At 41.2% G+C, this 17,694-nt stretch overlaps 1 protein-coding gene across 1 annotated transcript; it reads right to left on the bottom strand.

Moving 5' to 3' along the window:
• Positions 1-890: 890 nt before the first annotated feature.
• LOC113124773 (BCL2/adenovirus E1B 19 kDa protein-interacting protein 3) lies at positions 891-8,322 on the bottom strand. Its single transcript, XM_026297877.1, has 6 exons — positions 8,156-8,322; positions 5,551-5,701; positions 5,238-5,319; positions 4,529-4,602; positions 1,824-1,970; positions 891-1,624 (listed from the first exon to the last, which is right to left on the bottom strand). Exons 1-6 carry the CDS (start codon positions 8,196-8,198, stop codon positions 1,576-1,578), a joined length of 546 nt encoding a protein of 181 aa, XP_026153662.1. The 5' UTR covers positions 8,199-8,322; the 3' UTR covers positions 891-1,575.
• Positions 8,323-17,694: the final 9,372 nt, after the last annotated feature.

The raw sequence follows: 17,694 nt of genomic DNA, 5'->3' as shown, positions 1-17,694 counted from the left end.
AATAGATGGTATGTGTGCATGTGGATGTTACATGTCTGTGAATAGAAACCAGGTGCTTTTGTGTTGTGCCAAGGCAGGCTTGTTGTTGCATTATCAGCGTGGTGTGTCTAGAAGTAGCTTAATGAGCTCAGCAGGACCCCTCACATCAAACACTCCACTAATGGCTGATAAACTTATTGGGCTTGGTCAGACAACAAATGGGCATGTTTATGTCCAAGGCAGCGCTGCAAAAGCCCAGTTTGCTTCACAGGCTCTACCATTCAAGATACAGGCCAGCTATTTTCATGAGATGTTAAGAGGAAACTGGTTTCTAGTTTAAGGGAAAGCAATAAAACGTCAAATCCTTGAGTGGTCAAAGCAGCAGCTTGTTAAAAAAATAGAAAAGAAGGATTTCTATGAGGTAATGAAGGACAAAGGCAGATGGAAAGAAACAGACTAGTGTGACATTGTAAAAAATTTTTTTAGAGCTTGGTTAGACAGGAGGAAAGTAATTGCTGGTGGAGACTGGGTATAAAGAAAAGCCACTGAAATACACACCAAAGAGCTTATCAAGATAAATCAACAGAGAAATTTGCTGTGCTTCACCTTTTATAGAAAAGGGAAAAATTTTAAACAGATGTTGTGGTTTATTTTCAGGTTGTTAACAGCACAGGAGGTTGTAAAAGTTTTTTCCTTGCTGTTTTCTGTGATTATCTACAAATAATCTCCAGACATTCATAGCCCAAAACTAAAACCATGTTGGACACATACAGTATAAATTACTGTCCTGAGCTGACTTCAGCAAATCTTTGTGCTTTGCTAGCTGAAAATGCCTCAGAACCAACATGTGTACAACAAGCACTGATAGGATGAGAGTAGACGAGATGAATAAAAGACCCAAGGGGAACATAAAGGTTTTGAAGAGTGAAGTTTAATGGGATCTTGATTGTCTTTGTTGGAGATCAAATATGTAATTGGTTTATGGGATAAAAAGCAACCAGAGCCAATCCTACACTCACTCAGCCAACTAAAGCTCTATATTACACACACCATCAGGGCAGAAAACTCCCAAGAACCGCATTTGGCAGCTCAGTCTTACAGAGGGTCATTACTTTTGACAAATGACAGACATTTTGCTTTATCAAAGGTTGGATGAAAGGCTACCACGTTATCTTTCTCATTTTGACTGCACACACTGTTCCCAGCTAACCGTTTTCATCTTCTCCTATCAAATAGATTTATAGTTCTAGCTGGGTAAAACTATCTTTCTCTCCTTCCACTTGTATCTCGGCAATCTCTGCTCTCTGATTATGTCTTAGCTGGTTGAGATCAGCGTTACTCTCTGGGAGAGTAAAAGTGACCTCAGTCTGACTCATTGGTTGGCATTCATCCGCTCCCCGGGCCCTACGACACAAAGACAGAGTGCGGCAGTGTAGACAGACATTGAGATGAACAGAGACAGAGGTACAGACAGGTAGGGTCCTATGTTTGCCCCGTGACGAAGAAGGAAGGAGGCAAATTAGTGCTGTACAGAGGGCAGACTGTGACCTTATTGGCCAGACTCTTAGCCACGGGGGCCCTGACTTACAGCCAGCATCACAGTGTGCTAGTTGTGGAAGCAGCTAATCGCTTTCCTATGTAGATCCTAAAAAGAGAAAAAGGAAAGAAGTACTTAATAACTGAGCATTCACTCAACCTCAAACTGTGATTGTACAGTAGCAACCTTTACTATATAGACAGCAGGACGTAATAAGAACTTGTAGTGCTACAATGCATTTGATACAAATATCAATTCATATAAAATGGTAAATGTATATTGGATAAATTGTGTATGCATGTCGTACCCAACTCCAAGTGTAAGCAGATGTGAAGCCAGCAGTGAAGGAACAAGGATAAGAAGAACATCGGAAGAGAAGATTCCTCTTTTCATCACTTCTGTCTTCCTGACGCTGAGGGAGCCCTGCTGCTTCGGGTGCTGAAACACAAACTCTCTGCAGAGACAGAGGACGGGGAGATGAGATACGGTGGCCGACAAGGGCAAACGCGCTGCAAAACAAAAACGCTGCAAAAGAGAAACGCTGCAAAACAGAAACGCTGCAAAAGAGAAACGCTGCAAAAGAGAAACGCTGCAAAACAAAAACGCTGCAAAAGAGAAACGCTGCAAAAGAGAAACGCTGCAAAACAAAAACGCTGCAAAAGAGAAACGCTGCAAAACAAAAACGCTGCAAAACAGAAACGCTGCAAAACAGAAACGCTGCAAAACGGAAACGCTGCAAAAGAGAAACGCTGCAAAAGATAAACGCTGCAAAAGAGAAACGCTGCAAAAGAGAGAACACAACGGAAGTGCGCCAGGCCGATAGGGGGACCCCGAACTGAGGGGTGCAATGAACAAAGAACTTTTACAGAGGCGAGAGAGACACATGTAGTGACATAAGTCACGTCTCATTTTGGAGGCTGCGTAATGACGCAGGTTATAGTGTTGAATTGCAAAAGAATTGAATGAGCGACCTCTGATGATTGTTCTCATGTGCTAATATGTGCTAACAATGTTCTGTTACATTTGTTTACTTGATCAAAATGTCATACAACGTCGGGAGACGTGGCGGGGGGGGGGGGGGGGGGGGTGTTGCAGGGTGGGAGATCTGAAGGTGCTGTAATGACTATAGGTTGTTGTCTTGTTCAGGGTGTTCTTTGGGGAGTCGGTGGGGTGAGCTAGAGGGAGATGGGTCAGGGAGGAGGGAAGAAGTGTGTGTGGAGGGAAGAGAGGGAGGGTGAGAGAGAGCTGTTCGGTGAGGGGAGTTAGCGTTACTGATGGGCGATACAACAGAATTTGGTATCGATCCGATACCAAGTAACTACAGGGTCAGTATCGACGATACCGATACCTTCTGCACCTTAAAGGAAAATCATTATTGCACAGTGTTGATTAATATCTTTATTGCAATGGCAACATGAATAATGCTCATGAACATAAATACTTGTTTAAATGCTAATAATAAAATGATAATAAATAAATAGCATTTCCCTTCGTAGTGGGTGAATGAACCACACACAATGCTTCTTTTTCTATCTCTCTCCATGCTGCCGTGCCTGTCAGCACTGAGACGGAGGAGGTCCCTCCACGCTGCAGAGTGGAGAGAGTAATACTTCCTTCTGCAGTGCATGACTGGCTCTGGAAAGCTCTGACATCTGATTGGCTGCCATCATCATGTGATACGGAAGACCATTTAAAATACGCTTGGGCTGGTTTTCACACATCCAAAACTCTCAGAAGTGAAAACTAATTGCACGTTTTTTATTAGGCGTGGTATCGAGCGATACTTAAGAAAGTACCGACTCCAAAATATGGAAGTATCAATTCCAGAGAGTCGATATTCCCATCCCTAGTTAGCGTGGCTACGGCTGAAACAGTAGCCTGTTACCTGTTACCTGTTCTGACTAAAAACTTAATAAAGCAAAGTGACAAAAGAACGTCTGCTGGCTGTGAATTTAGCGGGCATTAGAGTACGTTTTACATTTATTATTTTTTAAACACTTGACCGTCATGTTTTACAGTATTATAAAAGTACAATGTTGTAAAAGATGACGGCCAAGTGTTAAGTAACAAATGGAAAACGCACCTTCAGATCTCCCAACCCCCCCACGTTGTATGACATTTTGATCAAGTAAACAAATGTAACAGAACATTGTTAGCACATATTAGCACATGAGAACAATCATCAGAGGTCGCTCATTCAATTCTTTTGCAATTCAACACTATAACCTGCGTCATTACGCAGCCTCCAAAATGAGACGTGACTTATGTCACTACATGTGTCTCTCTCGCCTCTGTAAAAGTTCTTTGTTCATTGCACCCCTCAGTTCGGGGTCCCCCTATCGGCCTGGCGCACTTCCGTTGTGTTCTCTCTTTTGCAGCGTTTCTCTTTTGCAGCGTTTCTGTTTTGCAGCGTTTCTGTTTTGCAGCGTTTCTCTTTTGCAGCGTTTCTGTTTTGCAGCGTTTCTCTTTTGCAGCGTTTCTCTTTTGCAGCGTTTTTGTTTTGCAGCGTTTCTCTTTTGCAGCGTTTTTGTTTTGCAGCGTTTCTCTTTTGCAGCGTTTCTGTTTTGCAGCGTTTCTGTTTTGCAGCGTTTCTGTTTTGCAGCGTTTTTGTTTTGCAGCGTTTCTCTTTTGCAGCGTTTTTGTTTTGCAGCGTTTCTGTTTTGCAGCGTTTCTGTTTTGCAGCGTTTCTCTTTTGCAGCGTTTTTGTTTTGCAGCGCGTTTGCCCTTGTCGGCCACCGTAATGAGAGATGCAGGGAGGGGCATGATTTAAAAGGAAACAAAGAAACAGAGATAATAAGAACACAAGAGAAACCTAAGAATGCAAGAAAGGTGGCAAAGTACTGAGAGTCTGAGTCCAAAGCAAACTGTAATGCCTAAAATCAAATATCCATACAGGACTTTTAAATATTAATACATCTTTGCTAGTACTTGAAAATACTAATGATTTAGTGGTGTAGTGAAATATCACAGCAAACATGAATAACTAAATGAAGCTAAATTCAATGGTCTTACTTTGGTGGCATATTTTCAGGTCTACTGGACCAGTCCCAGACCCAGTCAGTGTCCACTCGCCGCTCACCTTCCTCCTGAGACATCCATAAAGGATTGGATGATGTGCAATAATAAACAAAGAAGACAAAAAAGGAGAAAATCAGGACAGAAACAGTGAGTGTTAACATGAACAAGCTGAGCACACATCTTTCTGGTTATTTTACATTTTGAGTTTGAACACAAGTCAATATTTATGTAGAGTACATACTATTTAGATATAAGCAACTCCTCATATGCAGCGCTGTCACCACCAGTGCATTGTTTTAAATGCTCCCTGCTTGCAACTGTTGTGTTACTGTTATAATAACTAACTTCAGTAGATAAATGCAAACAGATGTCCCTTGATACTGATTATCTATCTCAACCAAGTCTCATATATCTGCAGGCTTGTTTTGGAAATGGACTAAAATAAATTGGAAGAAGTGGCTGGCTATAAATCAGTATAAACACTCTACAGTTTATGGTTTAGTGAACAGTCAGCAAATATGTAAACATATAATACAATGTATATGTGATTTGTAGTTGATGGCCTAAAGAATAAAACAACAGCATGTTTCTTTCCAAATTAAATCTGTCTGTATTGTTCACTCAACTGTTCTGCACACCAAGGCACAAAAAAGGATAAAGGTCTCTCATGACCATTGAGGACATATTGTTTGGCAGTGAATACCTGTATGGTGACACAGTCACTATCCTGCTCACTAGTGGGTCTTGGGGAACCAGTAGACTGTGGAGTCACCACCTGCGGAGGACTGAGGACAACAAATATAGACAGAGCGCAATTTACGTAATATTCCTACTCTGTTTAACAAAGACTGAGAAAGTAAACACACATTGTGGAAAAACAAGCAAAGTCCCACTGAGCACAGAATGAAACTCATTACTGTGCAAATGATTTTTACACCTTGCTGTGCTGTTCAACTCCCCAAAAACTAAACTAAACAAACAAAAAAAAAATCTATACAAACAAACTGCATCATTACCTGTCTCTACTCCTCTCACACTCAAGCTGTGCCTCCAGGAGGATCCTCTCCAGCTCCCCCTGCAGGGCGGAGGAGATGTCGTCCTGCGGCCCTGCCAGACTCTCCCTGCGGCTCACGGCTGCAATCAGCTCCTCCAGCTCAACCCAGGAGCCTGATGAGGAAACAATACCAGCAGCAGACTTTGTTATGATGCTCAGGCTCAGGCAGCAAGGAGGCAGAAAACAGCAGCACTTCATACAGATGCAGTATATGAGCCTGTAATGGGCCCGACAGGACAGGTAAACAAAACTAGAACTTAAAATTACGAGTCACTTTCACACTTTCATTGTGCATGCAATTTGTTGTATTTCCATCATTACATAATCTGCTAAGAGGAGAATCAGATATTTAATAAAAGTTTTCGCTTTTTTGTTTGTTTTGTTTGTTTCACCATTTCTAGTTTGATAATAGATATTCTTAAACACTGCCACTGCTCATAACATTCATACTCCGTAGTTTTGCAAAATAAGCAAAACCTGAATTTAGTATTATTTGTTTTTTCCTTCCATTTTTAGTTTAATTTGCTTATGTGTTCATGTTTTGGTCACACCAGTGTTACAGATTTCAGCTATCTCACAGAGCCCTGAAAAGAGATGTGAGGGTAATTTAGCGTCTTTGTTCCCTTTTCCTTTAAAAGAAAAAGAGGTTTTGGCATGAAGTGGACAGGTGTTTGTTGTGCCCTGACAGATGGTGAGTTATAAGCAGGACCATGGCTTTCCTGATGTGACATTAGATGACCTGAAAGATGTCGAATTCAGGATGGATATCTGGGCAGACAGAGCTGTGGTACACACATGTACCAAAACATACACAGAGAATCGGAGCCTTAGAGAAACAGTATCAATGAGTTCAAAAAACACACACGGCATATGAATGAATGGAGACAGGTTCACTGGGTACATGAGCAGGAAGAGATTAACACATGCACACACATGCATGCTGGTGTGTATGGCGTGCACACACCCACAGCTAAGCAGTAGGGCAGGGCTAACTCAGGTCGACAGCATGCTTGCTTACGTAAGATCTTATTTCTGTTACAGATTAGCCATTCACCCTCTCCCTTCCTCCCCTTGTTTCCCTCTTGCTATTCTGGATGTATCTCACTCTCTGACACAGACAGCATTTCCAAAATAACATCTCATCTGTCAACCACAGTTTCCTTCCTTTTTATCTCATCTATCTAATCATCACTTTACCTGGGTTTATGACACTGTGTAATCACACAAACAGCGGCAGGGTGGGGGTGGCATGACTGGGCGCAGAGCTGAAGGTAGGCTGGGGGTAGGACTGAGGAAGGGAGGGCAGAGCTGGGAAAACTGTGCCATTGCCCTAGTTATTTTTCTGCAAAGAGGAATTATGACATAACAGCTGCCTTGCTGCCTGACTTATCTGTCGCCGTTCTACAGCACTAAATCAGTTTCTATGGGGCAATCCTGTACACATTCATCTGTGCCACTGCCAAATCAGCTTTATGTAATGTGGACAAGAGCTGGATGTTAAAAGACTGAATGAACTATAGCACGACAGAATCCTTTTCAGGATGAATGCCTGCTTCAGGTTTAGGGACTACACACACATTGTTAGGATGAAAGCTGGGGAAAGGTTTTGTATTTGTCTGTTTTTCTGGATGTTTGGTTGTTTGCAGGGGGTCTTGAATTTTTTTTTTCTTGTCCCACATTTATATTTTCTGACACATGAAGCTACATGGTTTTCCCCTGTCTCACGTCACCTTTTTCCACCCTCTTCTTCAACGATTTAATGGCACCTGGCTGAAGAATTAACAAACACCTGGTGGTGCAGCACCAGGTGCTTGTTAATCCACCCAACTCCTAACAATCACATAACAGATACAAACATTTGCATTTTATTTGGCAGAATTTCAGCTAATTTCATTTGACTTTGCATTATATTTGGAAGCTAGAATAGTCTGTAAACAGAATAAACACTGATAATTCAGTCACTAATGTGACATATGAGGCACCTGTTGAGAACTGGGGACTGTATGAGGTCTTTTGGTATAAGGTCCAACCCTCCAGTCATTTTCCTACAGTCCCTCATCACTATTCCACTTTTTAGCCAGCATCCTATGTGCCGAGCAATGTGCAGTACAGTGGAGCTATAAGCGTCAGGAAATCTCCACAGCTTAGCTGGCTTACAAGAAACAAACAGATGAGTCAGGGAATCCGTTTACACAATGACGGTGTCAGTGGCAACAACAATGACAACAACAAAACAGCCTTCTCTCTGTGCATCCTCTCACAGCTGCTGTGTCTGACATGCTGTTAATGCCACGTCTCCACTGCTGCTTCAGTATCTGCACATCAGACCTGGAAACACACTGGACGAATGAATGGGGCCATTGCTGACATGGTTTACCCACAGTGCTGACATTTGTATTATGAAATCTATTTGTGCACATCCAAAAGAGGTTTCATTTAAATTTTCATTAAATGTTCGACAGCTACGAGAGCAAAAAGCATACCGTTTTAGGATTAAACCCCAATAAATAAATGCCGCCATGTAACAGCAAAACAACGGCCTAGTCCCATAAACCACCATCACTCACCGTTGAGTCCGTCCTCTGGTGTCTGCGAGCCGGACAGGGACATGTTTGATCGCCGCGAGCTGGCTGGAGAGAGAGGTCGGAGAGATGCTGACACTGACCGAGGAGGACAAGCAGGTGCAAATGGGTTTCTGCCCTGATCGCTATTCCCTCAATCACGCTTGTGTTTGTTGCTGTCTAAAAAGGACACCGGGCACCGACGCAGCAATAATCCGCCTCCCCTCCTCTCACTCCACCCCACCCATCCTCGCCCCCCTCCCTCTTCCCTTCCCACGTGTCAGGAGCAAAGAGGTAAACAAAACAAGCGGCTCAGCAGGTAGAAGCCACACGACAAGGTGCGTGAGGGAGACTGGACATTAGGAAGCACATAAGAATTTATTTTGGGTAACAGTTATCCATTGAAGTCTTGTGTAAGCAAAACTATATCACTTTTTTACAATACACAAAACCAAAATCGCCTTTTCAAAATAACCTCAAAGCTGACTTTAAATAATTTCCCACATTCTGTTGGAAGCTATTGAAAAAATTTGAGAGTTAAAGTTATTTTTATCTAATTGGGAACTAATTTTTAATCGTGCACCTCTAAAAAGTGCTTCAGGTGTAACAGCTTTATTGATTATTATTTTGATTAACTTTTGTTTTTCCTTATAACCAGTGTTTATTTTTCTATTCGGTAATTATGCAGTATTGTATAAAATGTCAGGATTCATGCCCCGCTTCCTGTCTGAGACTCTTATTTTATATTATTTCCTGTGTTCCCGATGTGTAGTCCCTGGTAGTTTTATGTTCTCATCTACCTTATTGCTTTCACCTGTGTCTGGATGCTTTGTTCCTTGTCCCCCCCCCCTTTGGTCTCTCTCCTTGTGTGTGTGTGTGCGCGCGTGCGTGCGTGTGTGTGTGCTGGTAGGCAGCAAGGTGATGAACCCTATTTAAATCACCTCGCTGACAGATTGTATTTCAGTTTATTCCTCCTGGCTCCTTCCCCTCCTGTGTTTCCTGGATTCCTGTTCCCTGCTCCCTACATGTATCTACTCACCTGCTTCCCTGTGTGCCCTGTAAGTGAAGTTTCTGCAGTGTCAGCTACTCACTTTCCTCTTTGAGTCTCCTGGTTCTTTGGCTCTTGTGCTCCTCTCATTGTTCTTTCCATGTTCACTCTCACCTGCTCTCCATTTATTCCTGGATCCTCGTGCCCGTCACCTTGTAATACTTCAGTTGTAGTTATCCTCCTTGTTTTGGGTTAGTAGAGTTCTTTTGTCTGCAGGCTTGGGTTCAGATCTCTATTTAATCCTTTATCAAAACATGACAAATGTTCGTTTTACACTCAAGTCATCAAGTCTATAGTGAATACAGTTAAACATGATTTCTTTATTTTTCCAAGGGTGATTATTCCAGTACATGATGAACAAAATAATCATCTAAAAAGTGAAGTCAAGCATCCTGCTGGAGGAAGACAAACACCAGTTCCACTGATGTAAGGCACCACTCATTTGACATAACCAGACAATAAAATACTGACTACATGTCTCTGTTGTCCTCCCAGATTAGGCTACTTAAGTAGAATATCTTTGTCTTGCACTTTGATTGTGTGTAGTTTCTGATAATGTGTAGCCTAAAAGTATCCATTCCTTTTGCAGGGAGATGTTTTAGATCAATTGGCTCTACAGTTTCTAAAGTTAAGCAGAAATTTATGCTCACAGTTTGTTTATATGCACAAATATAAAACAAAAGTCAGATCAGCTATTTGATCAGCGTTGCATATGACTGGGTGGTGTCAAAGTATTGTAACTCCTGAAGGAAAATCATATTAGTACAGTAGTCACGTTCTTTCATGAAGTCTGGGGTCTTGGTTTGGCCAAACTAATTTAGGAAGTAGTGGATTTGTTTAGAGGCTGTTATATATTTGTTTTGTCAGAGTCATGGTCTTTACATTTATAGATCTTTCTAATGACCTGCTGTTTATCCATGGCTCGTCTAATGCCTCAACTTATCACATTACTGTGTTTTATCAGTAGCATATTTATTATAATAAAACTACTGGTTTATACTGCAATAAGGGTTGGTTTAGATTCTGGTTATTTCTAGTCCTTTAAATGTTTGGCAGTCGTTTTATAGACTGTAGAAAACCCTTTGATGTCTGCCTTAAAAACATCAAATGTATTGGGCCAAAGCAGATCAGGATGTTCATGGTTGCTGCATCGTCACTTTATCAGCATCATATACCTGGAGAACATGTGAGAGCCAGTGCTATATTTAAGCAATTTTTCAACTGAATGAGATCACGAATGTGTTTGAGAATATTATGTTTGTATCTGTATCAAATGAACCCTGTGGCCAGTGATTCATCTGTTTCAGAGACTTTCCTTTAAGACTCTTGGCACACACACACACACACACACACACACACACACACACATACACACACACATACACACACACACATACACACATACACACATACACAGTGCTGCTTTTTATTCATGTAGCCAACAGCAAACAGACACATAACACAGGAGGCTTCACACACTATGCTCTTATGCTCATCACCAAAACATTTCACACCTTGTACTCTGATATGTTTTAGTCAATGCAAAAACAAACCAAAATCACAGTCTAGAGCTACATTGCCAAACACTTTATGAACAACATCACCACCTGGTGGAGAGAGCGACCAAGACGCTCCATGTCCTGAGGCAAATATTATTTACCAGATTCAAAATTAAAACCGTCATCTGCTGTATATCTTCATACTGATCACACTACAGCTGGTTTAGGTCCACTAAAGTTTTTCGTAAATCACTTTCCAAGAGTTATTTGCCATAGACAAGAGGACTGAGCATTAAGAACGACGCAATGTATTGTTAGTGCCTTCTGGTGCAAAGCAGCAGCCAGAAATCTTTCTACTTTCACAGTCTATTTTCTCACCCATTTTTTATGTTGCCAAGTAGCATTCTCTTCTGACCCCCAGCCTTGTTTCTAGACAAGCGGACATTATTAGGTCCAAAAACAAAGCAGGAAAAGTTCCTTCATCCATCAAAAGAACTTAAGATCTTTGACAATGTCCTGGGCCTGACTTAGATCAAAGACGGAGATGCCAGCTCTACTCAGGTCCAGCAAATGACTGCCCGCCTCTGTTCATCCGTCATGCTTGAAGCCGAGATAGCAAAATAATAAAACCTTTTCAGGTAATGGCTACGGTTAGCTTTCACCATTAGGCACGTCCCCTGTCCTACAACCTTGTATTAGGCTATGATTGATGACTTGATCTGACTGTACATTAAGGGATCTGCTTAAAATTCACTTTATGTAGCGGGTCAGACATGGAGGATGATTAATGGGTGCCAGTGAAACTCCTGGTGTTCTCTTATGGCAATGTGGGTACTTTGAAAACATGATCTGTTTGGTTATATGTAGGGACTCTGGAATAATTTGATAAATAATTACTACTGTCCTGGGCTGACCCTGACAGGATGGCCGACTCAACGCCAGGGAAAAGGGAGAAACACAAAAAGGAGATTTAAAACAATAGCTATAATGCTTGCTGCATGTTCTTGATTTGTGGGATAAAGGTTTGCAGCAAGGCTGGCAGTTCTATGAGGCTTTATTTAGGCACAGCGCTGCTTGGAGCTATTGTAAATGTTGCCACTAACATAACAACCCATCTCAGGGTTCACTTAAAACCACACAGCTAAAGTCAGTAGGCATCATCCTCCATGGGGCCATGAATGTCTGTAAAATATTTTGCCCACTAGTTTTTTAGATGTTTCATTCTATCAGCATGTTACTCCCATGCAATATACCTGTGAAAGGTTTGGTCACACTGTCTCATTCCATTCATTGGGAAAGTGTGACCAAACGTTTTACTGGTATGTACGATATCAGTAAATACTGCACATTTATCTTCAGGTCTATTAGTTTCATGATGCAATTACTATTGGTTTTAAATGTGTCAGTATTTTTAAATACTAACAATATACAGTATCTTTACCGTGTTCTTATCTCAGTGTAATTTCACAAGGTGGTTTTTTTAGTTCTAAGATGCCTCGTCCTTCACACGACTCCACTCTAATCACTAGTGGAACAGATGAGATGGTGGAGAACTTCAAACATCCTCAAAATATAATGGACAATAAACTAAACACCACCCATAAACACTGTCAGCAGAAGCTTTTTGTCATCTGTAAAGTCAAGGTTCTCTCTGTAGCTGCTAGACAGCTCTGCCTGTTTAAAAGCCTCATAGAGTCTGTCCTCCTTTCATTATCCTCCACTGCTCCATCTGCTGCTTCACCATGCTGACAGTCACTCCAAGACACAAACATGCACAGAGTCTAATATTACTGCTCTTTCAACTCTGTCGTCAAAGTCGCTGCAGTCGTGAACAGCAACACACTCTATGTTGCACATGGCCCTGAACACCCCTTCAGCAAATCTGTCATTCTGCTCCAACCAAGCTGCAGGTGCAGATCCTGGGGCCGAGTTATCAAGATGATTATTATTATTATTAATTTAATAATAATAATAATAATAATTTAAAGTTAATTTAGCAATCTCAAAATTACAATATAATAAATATCACAGTAACACTGCTTATTAATAGTTTACATTATCGTGATCGTCGTCTAGCACTTCAGCTCTAGTGATGGCAGTTTAGTCTGTAATTAACCACTTTTGTCCAGAGTGAATTAGCTCAGCTACCAGTGATGGAAAGCAATGGAGTGCATTTACTCAAATTGCTAAGGTCCCTGTACTTTACCTGGCCATTTTTGTTTAATGTTATTTTGTACCATTTTATACTTCTGGACCACTACATTTCACTGTGTTATGTCTTTCATATACAGATATTGGCCGTTTTACTACACTACTTTCAGATAGTCTAAAGTTATTACTGGATTCTATGTATTCTATTTTACACACAACATGCAGTGCAGTAGTTTATAAAAAAAACATTGTGTTATAGGTCCATCAGAATATGTATTTATATGTATAAACAGTAATGAAAAAAAGTCAGGTTAATCAATAATATCAATAATTACTGTCCTGCATTTTCCTGCCAAAATTCCTTTGATATACACATTTCACTGAAAATTGAACATTACACACTAAGAAAAGATAGAGCTGTTAATGGATTATAGTCGACTCTATAGGTGTACTTAATATAAGTGGTGTATACGCAAAGTTATGCAAATGTGCCTGAGCTATATGGAATATTTTTAATAACTAAAAGACTTGGCTCCTTATTTATATATGCAGTCCATATTCTCCATAGGTAGATTCTATCCTGTTATATATCTGTATTGTATCTGTCGGTCTACTCATTTAGCTCTTATTACTGTAAATTCTGTAGGAGTAACAGCCCTCTTTCCATGAAATCTTATTTGAAATGCATGATGATTCCCAGAAATTGGTTTTGAAAGTCTAAAAGTAGAACATCTGAGGGATGTAAAAACCAGATTCACTGTTATATTAATGCAAGTCCAATAGAGAGGAGATAGGACAAGATAAGTGATGAGAGCTGATAAAATGGGATGAGATGTCTTTGCCTCTAAGGCATTTAGGTGTAGATTTTATCTCTGCCTCTGCTGTATAGAATGGTTTCTACTATCCAGCCTCAGGTGACTACAGCCAGTGCATTGATGGAGGGATGATTGTCACAGCAATAAAAAAAAAAAAAAAAAGCATATTAATTTGTTCAAGACATCAAGTCTGGACAAAAACAACATGTTCCTCAAGCTAGGACCTTCAGACATGAGACAACCTGATCAAAAATGCATGATTAGTTTAATCTAGACTGGTGTTTTGCCTTTTAATTTGCATGCACAACACTTACGCATGTTAATTTAGAGAGGCCTGAAAACACTGGAGCGGTTTAACCTTCGATGACTGTGGAGCTGCCTCTGCTTCAGAGGGCCATTGTCCATGTGTCTCTATTATCCTGCTGGTCACGGGTCCCCAGCTCTCCCCCTGTTCATATGGGAGATATCTGTAGAATAATTCTACCTGTCTGTTCCTATCTCCTTCTCTCTTCCCTCCCTCTATGCATGACCTTTCTGCATTTCTCTCCAGCTGACCTTGGTGTCCTGTCAGCGCTTTCCTTTCCCCCACCTCACAGCTACTACAGTAGCTGCTCTCTATCACCAGCCCCCCTCCCCAAAGCCCCCTTTTTCCACCCCCTACTGACTGCTTCTTTTCTTGGTTCCGCCCTCTGGATCACTTTACTCCTCTTTCTCCTCCCCTCTCCTCCTCTCGCTGTCTCCCTCTTTGCTCTCTGCAGCTGTACATACTCTGCTTTTTAATTAGACCGACTCACTAGCTCCACCTCCCTCTGCCTCCTACTCTTCATCCCACACTCCCCCATCTCCCTCCTTCCCCTCCCTCTCTTTGCTTACAAGAATACAGGGGCTTGCATGGCGACACAGGGAGGAGGTCATGATGGAGAGACGAAGAGAGAAAGGGGGAGAGAGGAAAAAGGAACGAGACAGGGAGAACTGAGAGGAGCATCTGAGATCACAACTGCCTGCTTGCTCACTCTTGTCTTCTTGCTCCCCCTCCTGTCCGTTCACTTCCACTCACAACACAAACGCTCAGACAGCTAGGTAGGCACAGAGGAGCTCAGAGCTCCGATGGATGGATAAAAACGTTCCCACGTGAAAGGCATGAATCTAGGGAAGAGAGGACAGTGAAGTGGAAGAAGAAACAACCAGAGAGAAGGAGAGAAAGAGGTGAGGAGGAAAGGAAAGAGACAAGAGAGGAGCAAATGGACTCACCGAGCAGCAGTGACAGAGAGGTGGGAATAAAAGCAAACATGAATGCCAAAAGGATGGAAGAATGGGAGGAAGAGATCTGAAGGAATAGCTGAGAAGAGGAGTGAGCATTTGTGGGAGAAAGAGACAACACAGAGGGGAAAGAAAGAGAGATGTGGTATGTGTGACTCAGTTCTGTGTCCTGATAGAAGATAGTAATCTCCTCATCTACCTCCTTTTAGCATCACCATAGAGATAACTCAGCAAGATCTATTACAGCTAATGACAGATTAAAAAGCACAATTCAAATATCTCTTCATTTTTTGTCATTTTCTTACTGTTTGGACTCTTTTGCATTCTGCTAAATTGTACGCTGAAAGGAAAGGCAGTGTATGCCCTTGCATGCATGCACACACGTGTATGTATTTTGTTTATGTGGTTGGCAAGTCCGTGTGTATGTGCCCATATTTATTCAGACAACTGGGGTGTGTTCTTGTGCTCATCGTGTGCCTGTGCTCGTGTCTGTGAAATCTAGTGAAATGGGATTGTATGTGTGTGTTTGGATACTGGGATTTGCTTTACTGCAGGTGTGGGAGTTATTTTCTGAGATTGTGCAGCTTTATGAGGATCTTAAAAGAGTGAGGAGCTTAGATTGGTCTGTCAGTGATGTAGCTTTGCAGATTCCAGCAGTGTGCTTTCATTGCATATTTGTCATGGGCAGAACTCTGTGTGTGTGTGTGTGTTTGTGTATGTCGAAAGTTTGAGGAGGAGGAGATACTGAGTCAGGGAATTCCATTTGTATGGATGTGTGTGTGTGTGTGTGTGTGTCTAACAAAGGTGCAATGCATGCACAATAAATGCATGCTGTTGTACCTAATGCATCTCAATAATATTCATGTGCTTTAAGGTTATCATTATTCATTTAGGTGTAATCGTTTATTGCATTTTGGACATGTTTCTCAATTAACTTATAGTAATGTGTCACTGGCATGGGTGATATCAGTATAATTGCATGGGCACTCTTTTCATGCTTACGTGCACACCATCACACACATGCATGCGCTCACTATGCACAGGTGCACATTTGCACACACACATTTGCTGTGGGAAGAAACACTATGCTGTTAATCCTGTCTGTCGTCACACATATCTTTTTTCTCTTGTTCTCTCATTCACGCTGCGCTACACTACAGTATCTTTGCCTTTTATCTCACCCGCCTGTCTTTTTAGGGGTCAGCTATCTCTCTCTCTACTTTCTTTGTTGTCTACCACTTAATCCTTTTCTCTTTTTGCTTATAAATCTGTTGTCTGTCTCCACCACTTAATTTTCTCTCTTTACTTAACAGAAGTTAATGTACTCCTAATGTAATTTTACTTTAATTTTCTTTCTATACACACTGACAATCTGTGTGTCTGCTAACCAGGTGATTGTGGCTGGACTGACAGCTATTTTTGCTTTATAGGTAACACACTATGATGTACTCATAGGACATTACATTGGACAGGAACGCTGCAGCACAACAGCCCAGCAGAGAGTAACCCCCAGGGAGCGGGCCATGCTGTATGTACCAACATGTAAGCATGCTGCTGTGCGCTGGACATGTCAGTCATGCCACTTCTGTTATGTTGCTGATAATTCACACAGAGATCTTAGGAATATTTAACCTTTCTGAATCCAGTGACAAAGCAGAGAGTAGAGACACAAAAGTTGGACCATAAAAGAGCTAAAGAGCCAGAGAAACCAAAACAGTGTTTACTCTGGCTTTCTTGCGCACATACCCAAATATCCTCAAATTTGTTCACAGACAGCTAAGTATGCTTATCACAATCCATTGGCCTACATATAGGGATTTCATATTAGGCGGAGGATTTTGGTCAAAAGAGGACAGATGGAACAAATCATTTCTGGCACTCACACTCAAAAAGTTAGAAGTCATCTGGCCATCCTTCAAGGAAACTGGAACAAATAAGGTGGCGGCACTGTCCTCTTTAGTAATGAGCTGGCCAGTGACTCTGCAGACTAATATTTGTGTGTTGCTGTGACTGTGCAAGCAATGTTTAACCTTGAAGCAGTTGCATTCTGTGCAGATATATAAATGGGAGCATTATACCACCATTGCCGACAAATGCCAGCGAGTCTTTTCCGCTGTTTAAAAAAAAAAAAAAAAAAAAAAACTACTTTGGAGTTTAGCCTTTTGGTTGAATCATACAACCCAAACTCACGAACATACTCTTGAGCCTATGATAACCTTTATGTCAGCATAAAAAAGATGGAACCAAAACACTTGCATACAGTATGAACTTTCAAGTTGATATGGCAAACATGCTGGGAAACATTAACATTAATTTGGAGTTGTGTTTTTATCCACCTGATTCATGTAAGTTTAATATTCATTCATATTAATACCCTTTTCAATTTTGTTTGGTTCCTGAGGGAAATATCTAGCTCTTTAACTGCTCACCAGCTAGTCACTAACTCTCTTATTTTTCTGTTGGTGGTGACTAAAGATGCAAAATTCAAATATGTGAAGGCATTTAATGGATTGTGTAAAGGTATTTGTGCAGGAGAAATGCTTTTGTCACAATGCACATCTAAGACAGAAGGTAGTGTGTTTTCTTCCACAGAGAAAAAGAGATGTATTCAACAGTAATGTCAACCATCTCATGGTCATGGTAATAAGACCATAAGATTTAAGATTTTCAAGTTGTGAAGTTGTTAGCATATAGAGGCCAACATCACTTTATGTTGCATCCAGTGCTCAGGCAGTGGTTAGCACGATAACTTTATTTTGATGACAGGATAAA

The sequence above is a fragment of the Mastacembelus armatus genome, chromosome 12 (genome assembly GCF_900324485.2).
Source record: "Mastacembelus armatus chromosome 12, fMasArm1.2, whole genome shotgun sequence".
Lineage (NCBI taxonomy): Eukaryota > Metazoa > Chordata > Actinopteri > Synbranchiformes > Mastacembelidae > Mastacembelus > Mastacembelus armatus.
The sequence above is the reverse complement of the archived record's forward strand: the minus strand, read 5'-3'. Positions and strand labels throughout refer to the sequence as shown.

Excerpts from the sequence above, each read along its gene's own strand:
- LOC113124773 (XM_026297877.1), bottom strand. The coding sequence starts at position 8,198 with ATGTCCCTGTCCGGCTCGCAGACACCAGAGGACGGACTCAACG. Across the intron at positions 4,603-5,237 it reads GTGACTGTGTCACCATACAG|GAGGAAGGTGAGCGGCGAGT; the intron begins GTATTCACTGCC and ends TGGATGTCTCAG. Across the intron at positions 1,625-1,823 it reads CTGCTTACACTTGGAGTTGG|GATCTACATAGGAAAGCGAT; the intron begins GTACGACATGCA and ends TTCTCTTTTTAG.